Here is a 20,885-nt window from a genome sequence, read left to right as displayed (position 1 = left end):
AGGCAACAGAAATATGTGAGAAACTTCCTGGCAGACTGAAACTGTGTGCCAGACTGAGGCTGTAATTTGGGACTCATGTCTTTCATGGTCAAGTGCCGCCAGGAACTTTCATATCAATGCACACCCCACTGCAGAGTGAAAGTTTCATTCTGAACACACATTTTGTCGAGAAAATATGAAAGGAATGTTTTCAAGATTTTTGAAAAAAAAATGTTTTTTCAATATGAAATTAATATCATAGTAATGTTATTTTGCATATCGTATCAAATCAACTCGTAGTTGAAGAGCCTTAAAATGACACCAGCTCTACTCTGTGGCTTCAGTTGTTTTTTTAATATATTCAAGTTTATTCCCCAAAACCTTTGGGCAACCAGACAAACATTTTTGAAACTCAAAAACAAAAAACTGAAAATATCAAAAACTATTAGAATTTGCTGCATTTGTTAGCTTCATGGGTACTATTAAGTATTAAAAAATCAAAGTAGTTGGAGAGACCAAGGTCCAAAAATGAAACAAAATTATATTAGTTGATATGGATTGACCGTAATGGGAGTGATGTACCACTTTCATCACAGTTCTGTGTAAATGGAAAATGGTTCCCAATAATTACAGTATTTAGCAAAAATACATATGTATTCAAAATCATAACATAAAAACAAGATTACTGAGCGAGGTGGCGCAGTGGTTAGACACTGGACTCGCATTCGGGAGGACGACGGTTCAATCCCGCGTCCGGCCATCCTGATTTAGGTTTTCCGTGATTTCCCTAAATCACTCCAGGCAAATGCCGGGATGGTTCCTCTGAAAGGGCACGGCCGACTTCCTTCCCCATCCTTCCCTAATCCGATGAGACCGATGACCACGCTGTCTGGTCTCCTTCCCCAAAACAACCAACCAACCTAAAAACAAGATTAATGCAAGTATAAAATAATACTCCAGTGTTGTGTGAGAGTGAGTGGATCAATATTAATGTCTAAGAAAAGGTGGTATTGAGACTTCTTTTTTATTTGCCACCTTTAAAACAATGCAATCATAGTTTGTAGCACTCCCTTTTACCCTGATGACTGCCGTGACACATTGTGGCACTGATGTTAGAAAAGCATTGAGAATAGAAGGATCCATGCTGCTGAAATACCACCCACAAATTGTGAAGATCGTTCAGGGCTGATTCCAAGCTGTGCAAATCTTGCTTGATTGCATCCCACATGTGCTCAGTAAGATTGAAATATGATGAGCTAAAGGTCACAAAAGCACATAGTCTAGGGAGTGACCCTGAAACTATTCTGATACAATTAGAGTTGATGAGGTGCTACATTGTTTTGCTCAATGTAAAGATTGCCTGCCGGATGCTGTAGATGCACAAGTGGGTGCACATAATCGGCAAGAGGTTCATGTTTTGTTTGTCTGTGAAAACCATTGGAAGACTTACCAAAAGTCCCATTTCAGCCCATGTAAACATCCTTCATGTGAGAATATGTCTGCCAACTGACTGACTGGTTCCATGTTGACTAGCTGGATGCATACTCTTGGGTGTGGTGTATTCATACCCTGCTATCATTGGTGCTGTAGTCTATCTTTTTACATGCTTCAATTATCCAATGACAGTTTCTTGCCTCCATGCTAATCGTTAAGCCCTGTGAACAGAGATACACGAGTGAGATGGTGGTTTCTGTGTCCCATATGGCTGGTATGGCAGCTCACTAATTATTGTGCAGCATTGAAATGGTGTTTTGTTGCACTGTGCACAATCTGTCACACGTTATAAATTGTGAAAGTCACTTGTGTCCCCTGCCTTCAGTATGGTACTGCCCACACGAGATGGCTGTGGCAGTATTGCTCTTTCCAGAATCAAGGTACTCATGATACTTCCTTTACGCAGTGTCGTATGAAAAGGCCATTGCCTGCATGATCTCATATGTCAAGTCTGCATCGTGTGTGGCATTCACGGTCTGGTCATAGTCAAAAGCATTTCTTGTGCATTTTATCTATACATCACAGTCACCAAAGTATTCTATACACATAATAAGATCTTAAGCTTTTTGCTTGTCTGTGCCATCCAGGATGCCCTGCTCAGTCTTAATAATTTACATTTAACATCCTACAGTCACATTGTGATCAATAATTATTTAATTGCATTTACACAATGTTACTGTAGCTATATTCATAATATGGAGTCAATCCATGCAAGAAATTTTTCATACAGAATTTCAGGATTTACAAACGGGAAAGAGAGAAAATCATACAGATGGGTTACTGATAAAATGGGCACATTAGTGAAACCACTAACAAAAGCATTGCTGATATTAGTAGCAAACAACTGACGTAAGAAATATTAGTATAGCATTATGCAGATGCATTGTTAAAAAGAAAATTCAGACAATGTGAGATGGGTTTCATAGATTGTGTGTGATATATGGTAGGAATGATATCAACATTAGCTAGCTTCCACAAGTCCTTTAGTTTGAATGCCAAACTTTGAAATTCTAAATTTTTCCCCACAGTATGTGCATTTTATGGTCCTTTTAAAATGGATAGTGATGTCAATGTGGAAGGCAATACTCCAACTTTCGCGCACTACATCATTTGATCCAAGTGTTTGACTGACGTAGAGTAGAACTGGTAGTGACCATATAGCTGACAATCTAGGTTTTCAAGGCTACTGCATACTTTATATTAGTATTATGGTGTTTTAATTTTTTTTAGTCGCCACATTATGTTGATGTAATGTATCAGCTAATAAATTGTTATTCATTAATGTCACTACGTGTTCTATTATTATGAAAGAGAAGTAAGCCATAAAGCAAAGTAATTTTGATGTAAGTATGTATTTCCATTCAAAATTTAAAGAGATGGGTTTAATTCCCAACAGTAAGGACACTTACAACTGATCTTCCTCAATCTGGGCACTGGATTCTGTTATATTTGAGGCTCACAATAATCTTCTTAATGGTGAATGGACACAGTACTAATCACCGTGTCTTAATAGTTTGTAAAAGTAAACCCTATATGCACTGCCTAACATAATTGGGCAGATGGTAGAACGTATGGATGTGGGAAGAGAGGTAACCTTGATTTCCCTTTTCAGACTAGAGAAGATCCTCACTTGATCTAATTATTACTGTTAACTCGTCATTACTAATGAAGCACATAGGGAATTCCTGAGTAACTTTCATTGTGTCTTAAGAAGGTATTGTTCCAGTTTTGATCATTTAAGGCAATTATTTGTTGGATAGTGCGTTTTTTATTGTTTTTTCACAGATGGTGGGCAGCCTCAGAAACGAAGTTTCTGATGTTGAATTCCTATATTCATAGAATCCTACTTTCCTAATAGTACTTAGCTATTGAGCTGGTCATAATCATGCCAACATTTTAAAAACAGATTTCCATCTCTCAAGAGTCTGTTTTAAGGATATGTTTTAATTGTTGTGATGGTGAGAAGCACTGTTTATTGGTCAGTTGTAGCTGATAATGAAGAAATTGTAGGAAAGAGGTAGATTCAGTTGGTCTCAGTTACCCATTGGTAAGACAGCATCAGATTTAACTGCTATATTTGTATTTTGATCTATTCAAACTTCAGTGTGTCTCCTAAATTTTAAGACGTAGATGAAATTTCTGGGCTTGATGTTTGATAGATGGTAAACACACTTCGTTACCACACGATGTGGTAAGGCCTGAAGATACTTAATTTTACTTTTAAGTCATGGGAAGCAGACAGCACATTTGCATCCATTCCATAACATTTTTGTGATTCCAACTTGATTGTGTATCCTATGTGGGTGGCACAGCAAAGGGAAATGCATACTGTAAATTCTAGATACTATTTTACCTGAGAGAATTAGGTTACCAAAAAGTCGTTTTCAGACTCGTGATGAAGTGTGTGTTGTACATAGTGTGTATTTCAGTTTCCTGCATTCCACATTGTTTGATTATTGATCCATTTGGGGAATTTATAGAGACTTTCTATAGACAGTGACATCCTTTGGATTTATATTAGCTGTGCCTCATAGCACTTAGTTAAGGTTAGGTCACAATCTTTGTGTTATGACAGAGATGTTCACCACTTGTTTGGATGTAATGAAAAATCGAAGTGACTGTACTTCATAATATAACATTGAATTCATTCTGTTTTATGTTAAATTATGGATTTTAATACCTACACTGTTGTATTTTTTTAATGTGCCCTTAAAACTTGTTAGTTAAGGGGACATTGTACGTGATATTTTCTGTTTTCTTCTCCATAGCGGACTTTGGGCTTTCCTGACATTTTGTTATATAATACATTAAAATTGGACAATTGTTAGACCTTCAAATAATATTTTGAATGTTGACGTGTGACTGTCAAATTTCACTTCTACGCGTATACTGCCGCAGTTGAGCAGTCATATCTGGGGAACTACACTGTCTAGAAGGCTGTGAATTGCTTTGTTTTGTGCCTACTGCTACATCTCAGAAGTTGGCATTACAAATAAAACAATCAGTCCTTTGTTTCTGATATTAGTTTTCGTTGAAAGTAGTGTGATTATCGGCTCTATATTTGTAGTAAGCTAACTTCTGTCGCCTTGTATACACAAATAAAATGACTAAGCATAAAAGTATTTTCAAGAAATGCAGATTTGTGGGTAACAGATATGTGAGACCTGCATTTTCTTCTGAAGTAATTGAAAACACCGATGCCATGTCATGCTTTGTGTCCACCTCCACCAAACACTTGGCGTAAATATAGGCAAGCTGAATTTTCTAGCACCCTGCATGAATTTACACATAAACATTCTCTCCTTTTGGCAGTAATGGAGGCAATCAAACCTATTTACAGAGATTTGGCAAATCCTGAGCTACTAAAGAAGCGTTTACATGGGAAGACACAGAATGTGAATGAGTCCTTCAGTAATATTGTGTGGTGCCGTGTGCCTAATAATGTATTTGTTGGCCTTATGACCCTTAAAGTTAGCAGTGTCTGGTGCTGTAATAACTTTTAATGATGGGAACTATGAAAGACTTAAGGTTCTGGAGAAGTTAGGGGTAAGATTTGGACAGAACACAGCTAAAAGACTGCAGGAACTGGATGAGCTGTTCAGCGAATGACAAAAGAAGCAAGAAAGAAAAGGAGGCGGCAAACACTGGGCTGTTGTGACACTGAAGAAGACACAGACTATTGGCCAGGGCAATAATTAAAATATCCTGAGTTGTTTTGTTTTTATGTTCATTTATTTACAATATTGAAAAAAAAATTTGAGTGTTTGGGGAAAAAAAGATAACATGCCCCACAATACAATTTTAGTAACAATTCTAGTTCAGTGTATCTAGAAAGGTGCGTTCAGTAATTATGGAAAATTTAAGTTGGTGTCTTAAAACGTTTCCGAGATAATGGGTCAAAAAATTTGATAACTTAACATTGGCGGCATAGGACATGCAATGTCCCCTTAAATGAGTGCCCCAGTTTACTTTGCTCAAAATTGATTAAATAGACAATTTGGCGGAACTGACTCTCTGAGTACCATTCCAAGAATTTGACATCTGCACCAAACTGAAAAGTGTTGCAGAACATTAAACATTTCCTTTTACCTACCAAGTGTGTGCCACGGTTCAGGGGAAATCAGGTTATGAGCTGGCAAAGACTGCACAGTCCTACTCGTAATCATGTGCTATTAAGGCAAGATTGGTTGCAAGGTGATTAGAATCTAACGAGTGTAATTATCAGTATTCCAACAACACAATATTGTAGCATATTGTCTTCCAATAACTAGTACAAATTTTAGTGAAGTAAGTAGTAAGTGAATGACTATGCATATACTCATATTAGTACAATGTTTAAGTTATTAGGCTATTTGACTGTTTGCTTTCCATTTCATTTGATGACAGAACAGCACTAAGAGTTTTAATGTTTTGTTTAATATCTGAGCTTTCTCATAAAGTGGTAGAAGATTTCAGCCTGTTTTCAAGGCAGCCAAAAAGCTATTTATCATTAAGAGAGATGATTAATCAGGTACCTTTCTCAGAAAAATTGTGTGCATCTTTGTTGTGTTACTTTAACGGTGTTTTTATGTGATGTCCATATTAAAAATTATGGTGAATGTGCTTGAATGTAAATGTGAAATGCATGAATCGAGAGGGTGTGACGGGGAGGGGGGATTTTAACAAGAACTTTACATTATCAAAGTATCTTCATTAAATCTTGTAATTAGATTTACCGGAAGTCACACGATATCCTAAATTATCTAGAAGCATCATTGCTAACATCATCAAAGTATTAACCAGTTTTTACAATGTATGTTAATTTACATATATTTTTCTATTATTTCCACTTCAAGATTTCTGCATCCCGGTGTGACTGACAAAGGAAATTACACAATGTTCGATATGGTGAGGCCTCTTGTGCCGATGAATGGTCCACCAGTATACCCAGTGATGGACTACAGGCCATATGAGAGAGTACCTGTAAGTAATATTTTTCTTCCTGAAATTATTGGGATGTCTGCTATTTGTGTACACATTTAACTGTAGAAATATCTCTCTGTACATAGAGAACATGGTACATGTGTTTTGTTTTCATCTGGTAGTGGTGCCTTAATCTGTCTTTCATTGTGCAAAATGCCCAGAAAGTTATTTTCACTCTTATAGTACAAGTTACTAGAAAAAAGTTATAATACACTGAGATAGATGAACATTTGAAAATTAAGTTTTCCAGATGTTGATTCTTTTTCAATATCCAGAAATATTAAGCGACATCAAAGCAAATCAGTTTAAAAAATACTACGTAGAAATCTTTCAAATTTAATATATGCATGGTCGTCAATTGATAGTGACCAGGCCAAATATCTCACGAAATAAGCATCAAACGAAAAAACTACAAAGAACGAAACTCATCTAGCTTGAAGGGGGAAACCAGATGGTGCTATGGTTGGCCCACTAGATGGCGCTGCCACAAGTCAAAAGGATATCAACTGTGTTTTTCTAAATAGGAACCCCCATTTTTTTTATTACATATTCGTGTAGTACGTAAAGAAATATGAATGTTTTAGTTGGACCACTTTTTTCGCTTTGTGATAGATGGCACTGTAATAGTCACAAACGTATAAGTACATGGTATCACGTAACATTCCGCCAGTGCGGATGGTATTTGCTTCGTGATACATTACCCGTGTTAAAATGGACCATTTACCAAGGTCGATATCGTGTTGATGTATGGCTATTGTGTGCTATGTATGCTGCTCGGTATCCCGGACGACATCATCCAAGTGTCCAGACCATTTGCTGGATAGTTACGTTATTTAAGGAAACAGGAAGTGTTCAGCCTCATGTGAAACGTCAGCCATGACCTGCAACAAATGATGATGCCCAAGTAGGTGTTTTAGCTGCTGTCGCAGCTAATCCGCACATCAGTAGCAGACAAATTGCGTGAGAATCGGGAATCTCAAAAACGTCAGTGTTGAGAATGCTACATCAACAGCGATTGCACCTGTACTATATTTCTATGCAACAGGAATTGCATGGCGACGAATTTGAATGTCGTGTACAGTTCTGCCACTGGGCACAAGAGAAATTATGGGACGATGACAGATTTTTTGCACGTGTTCTATTTAGCGACGAAGTGTCATTCACCAACAGCGGGAACATAAACTGGCACAATATGCACTATTGGACGACTGAAAGTCCACGATGGCTGTGACAAGTGGAGCATCAGAGACCTTGGTGGGTTAATGTATGGTGCGGCATTATGGGACGAAGGATAATTGGTCCCATTTTATCGATGGCAATCTAAGTGATGCAGTGTTTGCTGATTTCCTATGTAATGTTCTACCGATGTTACTACAAGATGTTTCACTACATGACAGAATGGCAATGTATTTCCAACATGATGGATGTCGGGCACATAGCTCACGTGCAGTTGAAGCGGTATTGAATAGCATATTTCATGACAGGTGGATTGGTCGTTGAAGCACCATACCATGGCCCGCACGTTCACCAGATCTGACGTCCCCGGATTTCTTTCTGTGGGGAAAGTTGAAGGATATTTGCTATCGTGATCCACCTACAACACCTGACAACATGCGTCAGCACATTGTCAATGCATGTGCAAACATTACTGGAGGTGAACTACTCACTGTTGAGAGGAATGGCGTTATACGTATTGCCAAATGCATTGAGGTTGACGGACATCATTTTGAACATTTATTGCATTAATGTGGTATTTACAGGTAATCGTGCTGTAACAGCATGCATTCTCAGAAATGATAAGTTCACAAAGGTACATGTATCACATTGGAACAACTGAAATAAAATGTTGAAACGTACCTAGACTCTGTATTTTAATTTTAAAAAAACCTACCTGTTACCAACTGTTCGTCTAAAATTGTGAGCCATATATTTGTGACTATTACAGCGCCACATATCACAAAGTGAAAAAAGTGGTCCATATTTCTTTATGTACTACACGAATATGTAATAAAAAATGGGGGTTCCTATTTAAGGTTGATATCCGTTTGACCTATGGCAGCACCATCTAGCGGGCCAACCATAGCGCCCTTCGAGCTAGACAAGTTTCGTTCTTTGTAGATTTTTCGTTTGACACTTTTTTCTTGAGATATTTGGCCCGGTCACGATCAATGGACCACCCTGTATACCAGAATAACCAGTTTTGATTAATTTTTGTACAATGGTGTCCTAGATTTCTTTGTCTTAATAGTTTACAGTATCCCAGCAGTTGACAAATACTGCATATTTTAACTGCTTTTGACCAAGGCAGGTTTTCTTCCCCAACATTTTGAGGAATAGATTTTAGTAGAAGTCCAAAAGTATTGAAGCTGTAGTGTTGTACCTAGACTATTTGAAAATTTTTGAACTGTGCTTTTCTTTGGTATGAAACACAACAATATTGAGTAATTAATTCAAGTTTGCAAAAATAAAAATTCATTTTTCAAAATCTTGAAACATCCAGTCAGAAAAACATACCAATGTTGCATGCATCAAATAATAGAAGGTCTCTTAACCTCTCAAGTGTGAGTTAATTTAAGTGCTTTCTGGAAAAATTAAGGTAGTCATCACTAAGTAGCTTTTGAAAATAGTTGACGCCAATGTCTGCTGTGTTTAAAAGGTGCTCCCAAAAGTGGGACTTCAAGTAACATACAGTATAACCCCGCTGTTACGTTCCCGGAATTAACGTTTTCATCTGTCCCATCAAATTTCTTATGCCCACAATGTTAATTTGCACCAGATTTTGTGTCAACATATTTTTCATTTTACCACGATTTAAGCATTATGTAAAAATGTTTGTGGAGAAAAAATGCCGCTGGCATGATGTTGGATGTCCAGTAGTGTTTACAAATATTACGTGGTTAAGTTTCTTGACACCATGGCACTCTCCTCAGCAGATTTGAACAGGTAAACATGTAAAAGTTGGAACAATTCGTGCCATATCTCCTGCCGCTGCCAAGCTCTACTTGGCATGGTGGCTGATCGGGAGTAACTAGGTTCATTCGAATGAAGATATCATGACCAATCACAATCATTTCCAGACTGTCTCTTCTGTGCAAATGCAGTTTTGTGATTGTTTAGATCATCGTGTCACCTGTGTCGAACCATATTTAGTGTGTTTCGGTGTGTGGCCACTTGGCGCGCTAGTTGACAGTCATTCACTTTGCGATGCTCAAATGTTTTTAGTTTAAACACAATGTGGGTTACGTATTTCATTCATGCTAAGCAAAACGTGTTCTGAGAATTTATTCTCTTGTCAAGTGCAGTATTTACGTATGAATTTTTTGTGATGTTACACAAACAAACAATGTGAATGATAGTTTGCGTGTGTGTGTGGTTTTCTGCATAACTGATGAGGCACAGTACCTGACAACCTCAAAAAGACAACTACAGTGTAAGAGACGCAGAATAACACACATTCAAATAACGCGCAAAATACTTATGTACATATTTGCACTTGACAGCGAGAAAAATTTCTCGAAACACGTCAAACTAAGCATGAAAAATTATGTAACTAGTGCAGTATTTCATTATTTAAATAATGAATGACAGTTGCTGGCTTCCAAAATCATCGATTATGACATGTGAAATTGAGTCAAACATTCGTACTTCCCAGACAGCTATCAGTTCCAATTACATCAGCAATTTTTATTAGATAATAAACCTTCATTAGATAATAAACAAGTCACTGACAAGTATTTTGATGCCTGATATGTACATATACCATGGGGTATATGCAAGGGGTATCCTATACATAACTTTTACAGCATAAAACATTATTTCCCAAATTTTAAATTTTCCTGCGTCCACGCCATGTTTTTGAAGTCCCTTGAAAAGTGTAAAAGTGGGGTTTCTCTGTAGTTAAAGTGTTTGCTTTATGCATCCTTTTTATTTTATTTATATTTATCCTTTCTTCCAGAAAGAAATTTATTAAAACTCTTCTGGCAGTAATGCAGATTTTCATTAAAATATTTCTAATGTAGTTGTTCCTATTTAAGGTAACTGTAGTTGCATATATAGTACAGTATTAAAAAATATCTTATTAAATTCGTAGTAAGGCTAATACCTCAACTAGTTTCTGAATGGAAGTACTGATTTCATTGTTTGTTGCTAAATTCTAGATATTTTATGTAATTTAACGTTTTACTTTGATTTTCAAGAACCCATTCTTTCTCCATCTTGAAATTAATGAACATACCTATGAAAGACAGATTTTTTTAAGGAAAAAACTGAAAGTGTTTTGAGATTTTCTGCTTTTTTGAGAGATTTTAGTAAGATCTGATAAATGTTACAGCATCATAATATTCAATAACAAATTAAAGCTTAATCCAAGATCTTTGCAGTAATATCAGATTAAATTTTGTAATGTCAATAGTTTTGAAGTTATGGATATTTATGTTTCGTGACATTCTCAGAATAGTCAGCAATTTTCATTCCTTGAAAACTGAAAAGCACAGGATCTGTACTTGAGTGTTTTTTTTTCTGTGGGTACGTAAATAAACGAAAAATAATGTATACAACCTTCTGATGTTGACACCTATATTTTATTTGATATGGAGGGACCTGTCAGTTTATGAAAGTGAGATCTGATTGTCCGTACTGTCACTGAATTAGTTTTTCACTGAATTAGTTTTTCAGTGAATTAGTTTTTCAGTGAATAATATCATCTGCTTACGCTTGACCATTAAGGACTGTCATTTATAAGATACTTTTAAAGGAATGTCATATGGTTTTAGTCACAAAGTCTGTATAAATTAATGACTCACAGTCAGTGAGTCCCAAAAGTGTTGATTGTTAACAGAATATTAAAAAGAATGACAGCCGTCCTTACATATGGCTTTACTGTATGTTACTAACTAAACCAAACATTTACATTTCTATAGATGGAGAAAATGTTTCTGCAATTGCATACATTGCACTGGCAATTCTTCAGTGCATCTCTGACAATAATAGAAGGTGTTCCAGATTGATGCCAAGTTAGTAACTGTAATATTTAGACAGCTCATGCTTTTGTTGATGAGCAGTAACATTTCCATTTTTTCTATTAAAACTGGCGGTGAATATGAAACAAGTCTTTCAGTGAGATGCCATTTCGGTAGCTTTTATGTCCATGTGCCAGTGGCACAGTAAAATAGTCAGGTGCAAGTTTTTCGATTAGATGCCCCTTTGGTAGCTTGTGTGCATGTGTGCCAGCGGTACCTGGTGTTTCCTGGCTGTCATCCATCCGAGTACTAATAGGGACCGATGTTGCTTAACTTCGGCAATTGGGTAAGTAGTAGTTTATCCAGTGTGGCAAGGCCATTGACACAGATATGGTGGAACAGATAGATAAATGCAGAGCAGGAATAAAATTTAGTGTGTTCAGTGGCAGAGACAATATGAGAATCATTTATAGTGGATTTAATAGAGGCAAAGATTAACAATAGTTGTAACTGATTTCTTATTTTTTAACTGTTCAAGATGGGTGCTCCTTACGCAGGACCTCGGAAAGATGACCCACCAGTTTTTGAGTCAGCTTGGGAAAGAGGTTTGCGGCAGGCTAAAGAGGTAAGATACTATAAAATAATCTGACATCAATTGTGGGCATCGGTGCTTGAAAATTTCCCTGGTGTAGACTTTTTAAACAGCAGCACATTCTCTCCCAACAGATGATGCGGAAGTCCACGAAGCGCAAGGAAACGGATATGGATTTTGAAGAGAAGAAGATGAATCTTAGTCTCGGCCAAGAAGAATTGGATAAGGAGAATGATTACTACACACGTCCAGCTAGTCCAATACTGAGAGACGACGCAGATCGGTGGGGGTTTGTTGCTTTATACTTCAATTTTTTCAAATTTAGTTTGCTTGCTTGTGTGTGTGTGTGTGTGTGTGTGTGTGTGTGTGTGTGTGTGTGTGTGTGTGTGTGTGTGTTTGTTTGTTTGTTTATTTAAAGGATAGTAACTTGATGTTTAAACATCTCAATGGAAATGATAGAAAGAATTACAGATTACTGCAGAAACATTTTTTGTGGGTAACAGGCTGGTAGAGAGAGGAAAACAGCACTTTAGAATTAAAGTAATTATTCAGTTAAAGTTTAGTGAAACTTATGTTTTGACACTTCAGCCTCCTAATTCTCAGTTGGTAAGCTACATGCAAACACCGTAATTAAATCACTTTACGTAAAAACAGTATTTTAGCACACAAGCACCTAGAGTGGCATTGTACAACCATTCTGCTTCTAATACTTTACTCATGTGAAAACTAGCATTTAAGGTGTAGCAGCATTATTATGCACATCTATTACTTTGTAATCCAATTTCAGCTTTCGCTATAGGAAACTTAAACCATATGTTACCTACATGTAACTTCTCTCATTATCATTGTCATATTATGTAGACAGTCTACTTCCTCCTAACTGTATCCCTTTCTGTGAACCTCTGTGTCTATAGAGTAGAATGGGGCTCCTTCCTTGTTGGCCATACCATGTTCTGGACTTGTCAAAAAAAAAAAAAAAAAAAAAAAAAAAGAGAGAGAGAGAGAGAGAGAGAGAAAAAAAGGTTTGAACTGTATGCCCGGGGCCGGCCGGAGTGGCCGAGCGGTTCTAGGCGCTACAGTCTGGAACCGCGCGTCGGCTACGGTCGCAGGTTCGAATCCTGCCTCGGGCATGGATGTATGTGATGTCCTTAGGTTAGTTAGGTTTAAGTAGTTCTAAGTTCTAGGGGACTGATGACCTCAGATGTTAAGTCCCATAGTGCTCAGAGCCATTTGAACCATTTGTATGCCCGGGAAAGAAGGAAGTCTCACGTGATATGGGAAGAGAGTAGTTAAAGGACTTCCTGCATAATACAGTACAGAAAATAGCATATGTACCTCCGTGTTATTGCGAAGGGAAAATTTGAGACATGAAGCTTCCCACACATGCACACACGTTCCCCTACTGCCCCCCCCCATCCCCCTCCACAGACAAACAAACCCCCCCCCCCCCCCCCCACCCCCCCACACACACACTTTAAAGTCAGATTTTGTGCAACTAATTGATTGGGTGGCCTTATACTAGTCTAGTGGGGTATTCATACCAATTATGTTTATTGACAATGACAGCAGAATATTGGCATAATTTCTATCAGTTATTGCATAAAATCACTTACCACATTGGTGTCACAGTAGCAGCCTTATTCAAGCACTGCTACAAATATTGATCTTTCTTGTTGCTCTTCTGTCACCACCAACAGATATCCATGAATTAAATGTAGTATGAGACTAATTAAATTTAGTATGAGACTCATTTTAAAGTTGTGCTGCATAAAATACCTCATGATCAGTCTTTTCTTGGAATGACTGCACATACATATCTCATCAGTGAAACTGAAAATGTTTTCATAAACACCAAACAAAAGATACCTAATGAATCTTAAGGGAACCTAGTATAAACTAGGGAAAACTATAGGACACAAAAAGGTAGACATAATTTTAGCACAGCAAGGATAGCCAACCATTGTTGTATATATTGACACCTATGTTGATTACTGTGTAAGAAAAATCGCTTCAGGCTTCCACATGAACTTTTTATTCCTTTCACAGTTACAAACTCTAATAAAGAATGAAAGGAAAAAAAAAGAATAGTCCAATGTAACTGGCACCTTCTCCTTGAACGTGTGAAGGACATAGATGTAGACACAACTAATGTTGAGAAGCAACTGAAAGAGTTGAAAACAAATAAGTTGCCAGTTCCAGATTGAATCCCAGTTCAGTTTTACAAAGAGCACTCTTCATCATTGGCCCATTACTTAGCTCACATTTACTCCTGCCCTGCAGAAATTACCAAGTGACTGGGCAAAGCTCAGGTGATTCCTGTAGGAAAGATAAAAGAATGGACCCCCAAAATTAAACACCAATATCTTTAACATCAGTTTGCTGAACAACTCTTGAGCTTGTTGTAAGTTTGAATATAATAAATTTCCTTGACAAGGAAAAGCTTCTGTCCAGAAAGTGGCAAGGACATAGAAAGCATCGCTTGTCTGAAACTGGGCATGTACTTTTCTCACACAATATCTATGAACTGTGGACGAAGGGTAACAGGCAGATTGCATATTCCTAGATTTCCAGAAGTGTTGGTCACAGTGCCTTGCTGGACTGTTGACAAAGGTCTGAGCATACGGAATAGGTCCCCAGATATGTAAGTGGCTCAAATATTTCTTAAGTAATAGAAACCAGAACGTTGTCCTTGTTGGCAAGTGTTCATAAGAGAGAAGGGTGTTGTCAGGACTGCCCTAAGGAAGCTTGATAGTGTGATTGGACAACTCTTGTTCTCTGTATACGTAAATGATATGACGGATAGGGAAAGAGGCAATCTTTGACTGTTGCTGATGGTGCTGTAATGTATGGGAAAGTGTCGTCATTGATTCACTGTAGGAGGGTACAGAATGCCGTAGAATTTCTATTTGGTGTGATGAATGTCAGCTTGTTCTTAATGTAGAAAAATGTAAGCTAATGTGGCTGAGTTGGAGAAACAATTTTGTAATGTCCAAATACGGGATTAGTAGTGTGCTGCTTGACACAATCACCTAGATTAAATATCTAGGCATTAACATTGCAGAGCAGTGTGAAATTAAATGACCCTGTTGGGATTGTGGTAGAGAATGTGAATGGTAGGTATCGGTGTATTGGAAGAATCTTAGGAAAGTGTAGTTCATGTATGAAGGAGACCCTTATAGAACACTAGTACGACCCACGAGGTTGCGTCGAAGAAAGACATCGATTAAATTCAGAGGTGTGCTGCTGCATTTGTTACTGTTAGAATTTTGTGGAACATTATTGAGAAAATTGGGAGAACCAGCATTTGTGGCTGATTGCCACTAACATACATTTTGCGTAAGAACAGTGAGTACAGGATAAGAGAAATTAGGACTCTTACGGAGGCATGTCGACAGCTGTGTTCCCCCCTCACTTCATTTACAAGTATAACTGGAAAGGGAATGACTAGTAGTGGTACAGGGTACCCTCCACAATTTCTCATGTGTTTGAGTGTTGCCTGTTAGTTTGCTGCCTGTTTTGTAGGTTGCACATGTCTGTAGACTAGCTTCTGCTTCTATGTGCCCTTTTACGCGTATTGCTTTCCTTTAAATGCCCAGTGATAATTGATGTTAGACATGCAGTAATTTACAGTTTTCTGTGACACCATCTGATTGTCCAGTTTGTATAACAACACTCAGACTGTTTGTTAAAGCTTCTTTGTTTTCTCTTTGAAATAATTAAGTGGTAAGGACATTCAGTCCTGATTGTAGTGCCTCTCTTCTTCTGACAGAGGTTATATGTATGACAGCATGAGACCGGATGCAGAGACAAAGTACCGCCCTCACGTCCGAGAGAGCAGCATATTGGCAGACCGATTCGAAGATGTGCCAGAGTCTCCATACTACCACAGCTCCCGAGGAGGCAGCGACTATTGGCGGCGTGTTCACTACGAACCTGGAGAGTCACGTGCTCTTCGTGTGGAAGCTGAGTACAGCAGAAGTGAACGTTCAAGCAAGTACCACCAGCGTTCCAGTGGGCCTTCCTCAGACTACTATGACAAATATGATAAGAAAAGTAGTTCTAGTAGCAGTCGTCAGAAACCACCACCTTCACGAGAAGTCATTGTGGAGCGTGCAGAGAAAGCTTGGCGGGATGACAGGTGATCTGTAGTTGTTTTCATAGTTATTTCATTTTATTTTATCTACATCTTGTGCTTAGATTTGATCAGAAAGAAACATTTAGTGATTTTATTGTCTGTGCTTAATTTGATTTATTCATGGTTTGTAACTTTTTGGTAAACGGAGGTAACACATAATTGAGTAATATTCTACTGTTACTTTATATGTCTCTGAAGATATGTGTATAGTAGTTAAATGTGTGAAAAAAGAAATATTTACATTTTGTCACATAACTCAAGAAACATTCATTTATCTTTTTGACTCTTAATGCATTAAATTGATTGCTTTAGAGGTTAGTAGAACCATTGATTCTATTCACTACCTGCTAATGAGCAAACCTCTGTGATTCCAGGTATGCAGAAATATCTGTTCCAAGCCACAGAGGCCGGGGAGATGAGTGGGCTGATCCATGGATGCGTTCAAAGTCACCATCCAGTAGAAAAACGGGATCATCAAACAAATGGCCCACTCGGCGTCCTTCTTATTCATCAGCATCCTCATACTCTTCGTCTAGGTATGTGCCAGTTATTTTGAAAATGATTCTTAGTGTGTTGTTTTTTACTGCATTAGAGGCCATGAAAATAAACTGACTTTATATAATAATATCTGTAAGTTACGGGATATGGTTGTCCATCCAGATGAGGTATCTTTATAAAAGGTACCTGTCAGCATTGTGACATGTTGTACAGTGAACAGATACAGGGTATACTGAGAAACTGGTGAGTCTTGAGTAGCACTTGCCATGTGGGGTGTTCCTGTATCAGACGCATGTTGAGTTTCAGTATAGGAGTGTATTGACCTCATATGGTAATACAGGATGTGCATTACTCCATCTGCCATTTTGTGGAGTAACACCTTTCATTAGTGGACAAGGACCTTCTGGCACTCACAAAGGTTCAAAGTGGTAATGTTAAGGTTGTGTTTCTTGAGTCTGGAGCAGGCTCATCCAAGAATTGTGCCCGGCAGATACGATCGGACTCTGTGGGCACAAGTCAGTGTAGTTCAGCACCCTGTACGTGACTGTGTATTGCTAGTGTCGGCATAGGAGGGAGAGACACAGATGCAGAGCAAGAGAGACTGCACAGCATTGCTCTGCGCTGGATTGTCCCGCAGTCAGATCCGTCGTAACCAAAATAACAGACGAAGCGCAGCTCTGTAAAAGTGGTCGATGAGTGGTATAACGAGCAAACTATTTACTTTTTAGGTAACAATTAGTGTTTGTGTTGCAGAATTACTACCCAAAGCTCTAGAAAACAATATCCAAAACAAGAACCAGAGAACAACTTAGTAGTTTTCTGACCCACAGATTGATTCTATCAGTATTCCATATGCACACTTGTCATATGTACTGTAGGCGTCTTCTGAAAGATATTTCTTAAATGAACTAGCGTCATAAATACTCAATTTTAGAAATAATTTTACGTAAGGGATATAGAGTCTCATTCTTACCGTTAAGTCTTCCATCTTTCTTTTAGTGTTCAACTCTGAGGTAGGTTTGCAGCAGAGCACCATTCCTCTCTTCTGTCTGCCTTCCTCTTCATTTCCACGTATGTGTTACATCCAACATCATTCATGATCTGTTGCATGTATGATATCCTTGGTCGCCCCTGCCGATTCCTTCCCTCAATAGCTCCTTCTGCTATTGTTCCAGTGATGTTATTGTGTCGTATGATGCACCCTACAAGTTTGTCTCTTCTTGTTTGGATGTACCTCCACAGAGATCTGGTTTCCTGTACTCTTCTAAGCACCTCTTCATTTGTTACTTTGTGTCTCCAGCTGATCTTCTTCACCCTTCTATAGCACACATCTCCAGGGCCTCTAGCCGTCTTCTCTCTTCTCTTCTTATTGTCAAAGTTTCACATCTGTATAGGGCCACACTCCAAACAAAATCTTTCATGATACATTTCCTTATTTTCAGACTGATGTTGTTACTGGTGAGTAAGTTCACTTCTCCGATTAAATTCAATTTTGGCCTTTTGTATTCTGCTCACAATTTCTTTCCGGCTTCTACCATCTCTTGTGATTTTGCTTCCCAGGTAAGTAAATTCTTTTATCACTTCCAGCTCCTCTCTTCCAATCCTCTTTTTCAGAGGTTCAGATTGTACTCCTGTTCTGCATACCACCACTTTAGTCTTTTTCTTGTTTATTCTCATTCCATACTGATTGCATAAAATTTTTTCCATTGTTCTGAGGACTTCCTCTAGATCTTCTTTTGTCTCCGAGACTATAGCAATATCATCTGCATAACGTAGCATGTCTGTATTCTGCCCATTAAATTTGATCCCCACCAGTAGTTTCTCAATCTTGGTCTATAGCTTCTTGGATGAAAGAATTGAATATAAGAGGAGAGAGAGAGCACATCCTTGTCTTACCCTTTTATAATATTTGCTTCTTGTTCCTGCTGACAGTTCCTAATCACTGCCACCTCATTCTTATAGAAACTGAGTATCACACGGATGTCTTTGTACTTTATTCCATTTTTCCGCAGCACTCATTGCCAGATGACGTTATCAAATACCTTTTCCATATCTACAAAGGCAATATAAGTTTGTTTATTTTTCTGTAATTGCTTTTCGATAACGAGTCTGTGTCAGAATCACCTCTCGTGTTCCCAATCCTCTTCTGAAACCAAAGTGATCTTCACTCAGCATATCCTCCACCTTCTCTTCAATTCTCTTCAGAACTATTTTTATGAGAGTTTCTGATGCATGTGATATTAGGCTTAGAGTTCGGTACTGTTCACATTTTGTACCAGCTGCCTTCTTTGGTATAGGAACAATGATACATTTCTGGAAGTTTGTCGGTATCTCTCCTGTGCTATAGATGGACCTAATAAGTTTAAGCAGCATCATTTTCTCGCTGTCATCAGCATTCTTTATTAGTTCTGCAGGGATGTCATCAATACCCATTGCTTTGTCGTCCCATAGTTCTTTTAGAGCTTACTGTTAATAGTTACAAGTAAATATTTTTTGTTGTACTTCATGCTACAGCTTTTTGTGTCCCTTTTCAGAATTTAGTCATCGGATCCTTAGTTTGCTGTTTTGTACACAATAATTTTAATTGACCAAGTTTGTAAACTTATTAAAAAATAGAATTCAAATTATAGAAACCTCTAATCCGTACATCATAAAGGAAGACAATTAACATTTTACATGTTTTTCTTTTTCTAATGAATGATTTCGTCTAGGTCTGGTACAATATTCCGGGAGACTGCTAACATCAAAGAATTAGTCAAATTTTTATCGCCAAGTAGTGAACAGTTCTTAGTTTTAGAAAGCTTTAAAAGGGAGACAAAACACTCACAAATATATGTGGAACCAAACATTAAGAGAACTTTGGGTGCATGCTTGTGCAAACAAGGATACTTCTCTCATGGAAAATGGCTGCAAAAGTCATCCAAATTTTACAAATAAGAAAGCAGTCCTTCAGAAGGACATCCCACTGCGGGTCAATCAGCTCTTGTTGAAACACTTGTGAGACGTCCTCTGCCCGAAGGAAAAACAGGCAAACAAATATATCTAAAGCCGGTTGAAGCTCACTTATCTCCAAAAATCTGTTTTCAAACTCTTCTTGTAATTTGAAAATTATTAGAACATCATCTGAAAAATCCACATCTTCTTTAACGCTGTCTAATGCAGGGAAGTGCCCACAGTTCTCCTTGCACAACTGTTTCTCCCACAAAATAAGTTTTTTTTTTTTTTTTGAATGCTTGAATTGTCTGCACTACATAAACAACAGAGTGATTTTCGCCTTGGAGTGAGATGTTCAAAGTATTTAAATGACCAGTTAGGTAACTCAAAAAAGCCAAATTCGCCACCCACTTAGGATCACAAAATAATTCTCTTGGAGGTCCTTTCACTTTTAAAAAGGTATTGATCTTGTCTCTCAAAGAGAAAAACTGATGAAGCACCTTCCCTCTGCTCAGCCATCTTACTTCGGTGTGGTAGGGGATGTCCAGGTATTCCACTTCGATATCAGACAGAAATTTTTTAAATTGGCAATGTGCGAGGCCATGCGAGTGATGATAATTAACCATTCGAACAACTGTGTCCATAGCATTTTTTATGTTGACAGTGTTCACACAAAGTACCTCCTGGTGTATCAGACAATGGACTGCCATGAATAAGGAACAGCCGACTTCAGCCATTTTTGACCTCACATAACCAAGGATTCCAGTGTACATTCCTCTTAGCGCAGGGGCTTCATCTGTTGTTAAGCTGGTCAGGCGTTCCCATTTTAAACCCATTCTCTCGAACTCGTTTTCCGAGGCTAGAAAAGTATCCAACCTGTGGTTGTGTCTTTTAATGGTATAAGGTCAAAAAATTCTTTGGTGACACGCAAATTGCCGTGGACACCCCAAATGAATAAGATGAGCTGAGATATCACATCTGTGGATTCATCAAGAGAAATAGAAAATGAAGCGAAGTTTGCTGCTCTTTTCATTAATTGCTGCTCCATATCTGAGGCCATATCTTCCCGAGTCGGTGAGCAACTGTTTGAGGCAATAGAGCTATTTTTTTCCAAATTTTCCGTGAGGTCTTCTGGACAAATTCAAGCCGCTGCATTGCCCAGACAGTCCTTGATGAGATTCCCAGCTGCAAAGGGTTTTCCTGATTTCGAAATTCTCAGCAAGCATTTGTAACTTGTGCGCAAACTTTTCCCACCAGTCTCCTACTCCTACCATGGCATAAAAAACTAACAAAAAATATTGGTTTTAGTTGCGCTTTCCACCAGTTCCTCTGA

The 20,885-nt window shown here is 38.0% G+C and overlaps 1 protein-coding gene across 7 annotated transcripts in view; it reads left to right on the top strand.

The window, feature by feature from the left end:
• The window catches only part of LOC126473540 (zinc finger CCCH domain-containing protein 18-like), a 123,952-nt gene that overhangs the window by 37,612 nt on the left and 65,455 nt on the right, over nucleotides 1-20,885 (top strand). For 4 of the 7 annotated variants that reach the window (XM_050100660.1, XM_050100659.1, XM_050100654.1 and 1 more), the window contains 5 exons: nucleotides 6,309-6,435; nucleotides 11,932-12,018; nucleotides 12,120-12,274; nucleotides 15,755-16,123; nucleotides 16,495-16,656. In XM_050100660.1, the coding sequence (XP_049956617.1) occupies nucleotides 6,309-6,435; nucleotides 11,932-12,018; nucleotides 12,120-12,274; nucleotides 15,755-16,123; nucleotides 16,495-16,656 (900 nt within the window). The remainder of the gene's footprint in view (nucleotides 1-6,308; nucleotides 6,436-11,931; nucleotides 12,019-12,119; nucleotides 12,275-15,754; nucleotides 16,124-16,494; nucleotides 16,657-20,885) is intronic. The other 3 variants (XM_050100655.1, XM_050100656.1, XM_050100658.1) reach the window with 3 other exon arrangements.

This window comes from Schistocerca serialis, chromosome 4 (genome assembly GCF_023864345.2).
Source record: "Schistocerca serialis cubense isolate TAMUIC-IGC-003099 chromosome 4, iqSchSeri2.2, whole genome shotgun sequence".
Classification (NCBI taxonomy): domain Eukaryota; kingdom Metazoa; phylum Arthropoda; class Insecta; order Orthoptera; family Acrididae; genus Schistocerca; species Schistocerca serialis.
Note: the sequence above shows the minus strand (reverse complement) of the source record. Positions and strands in the feature narration are given on the sequence as shown.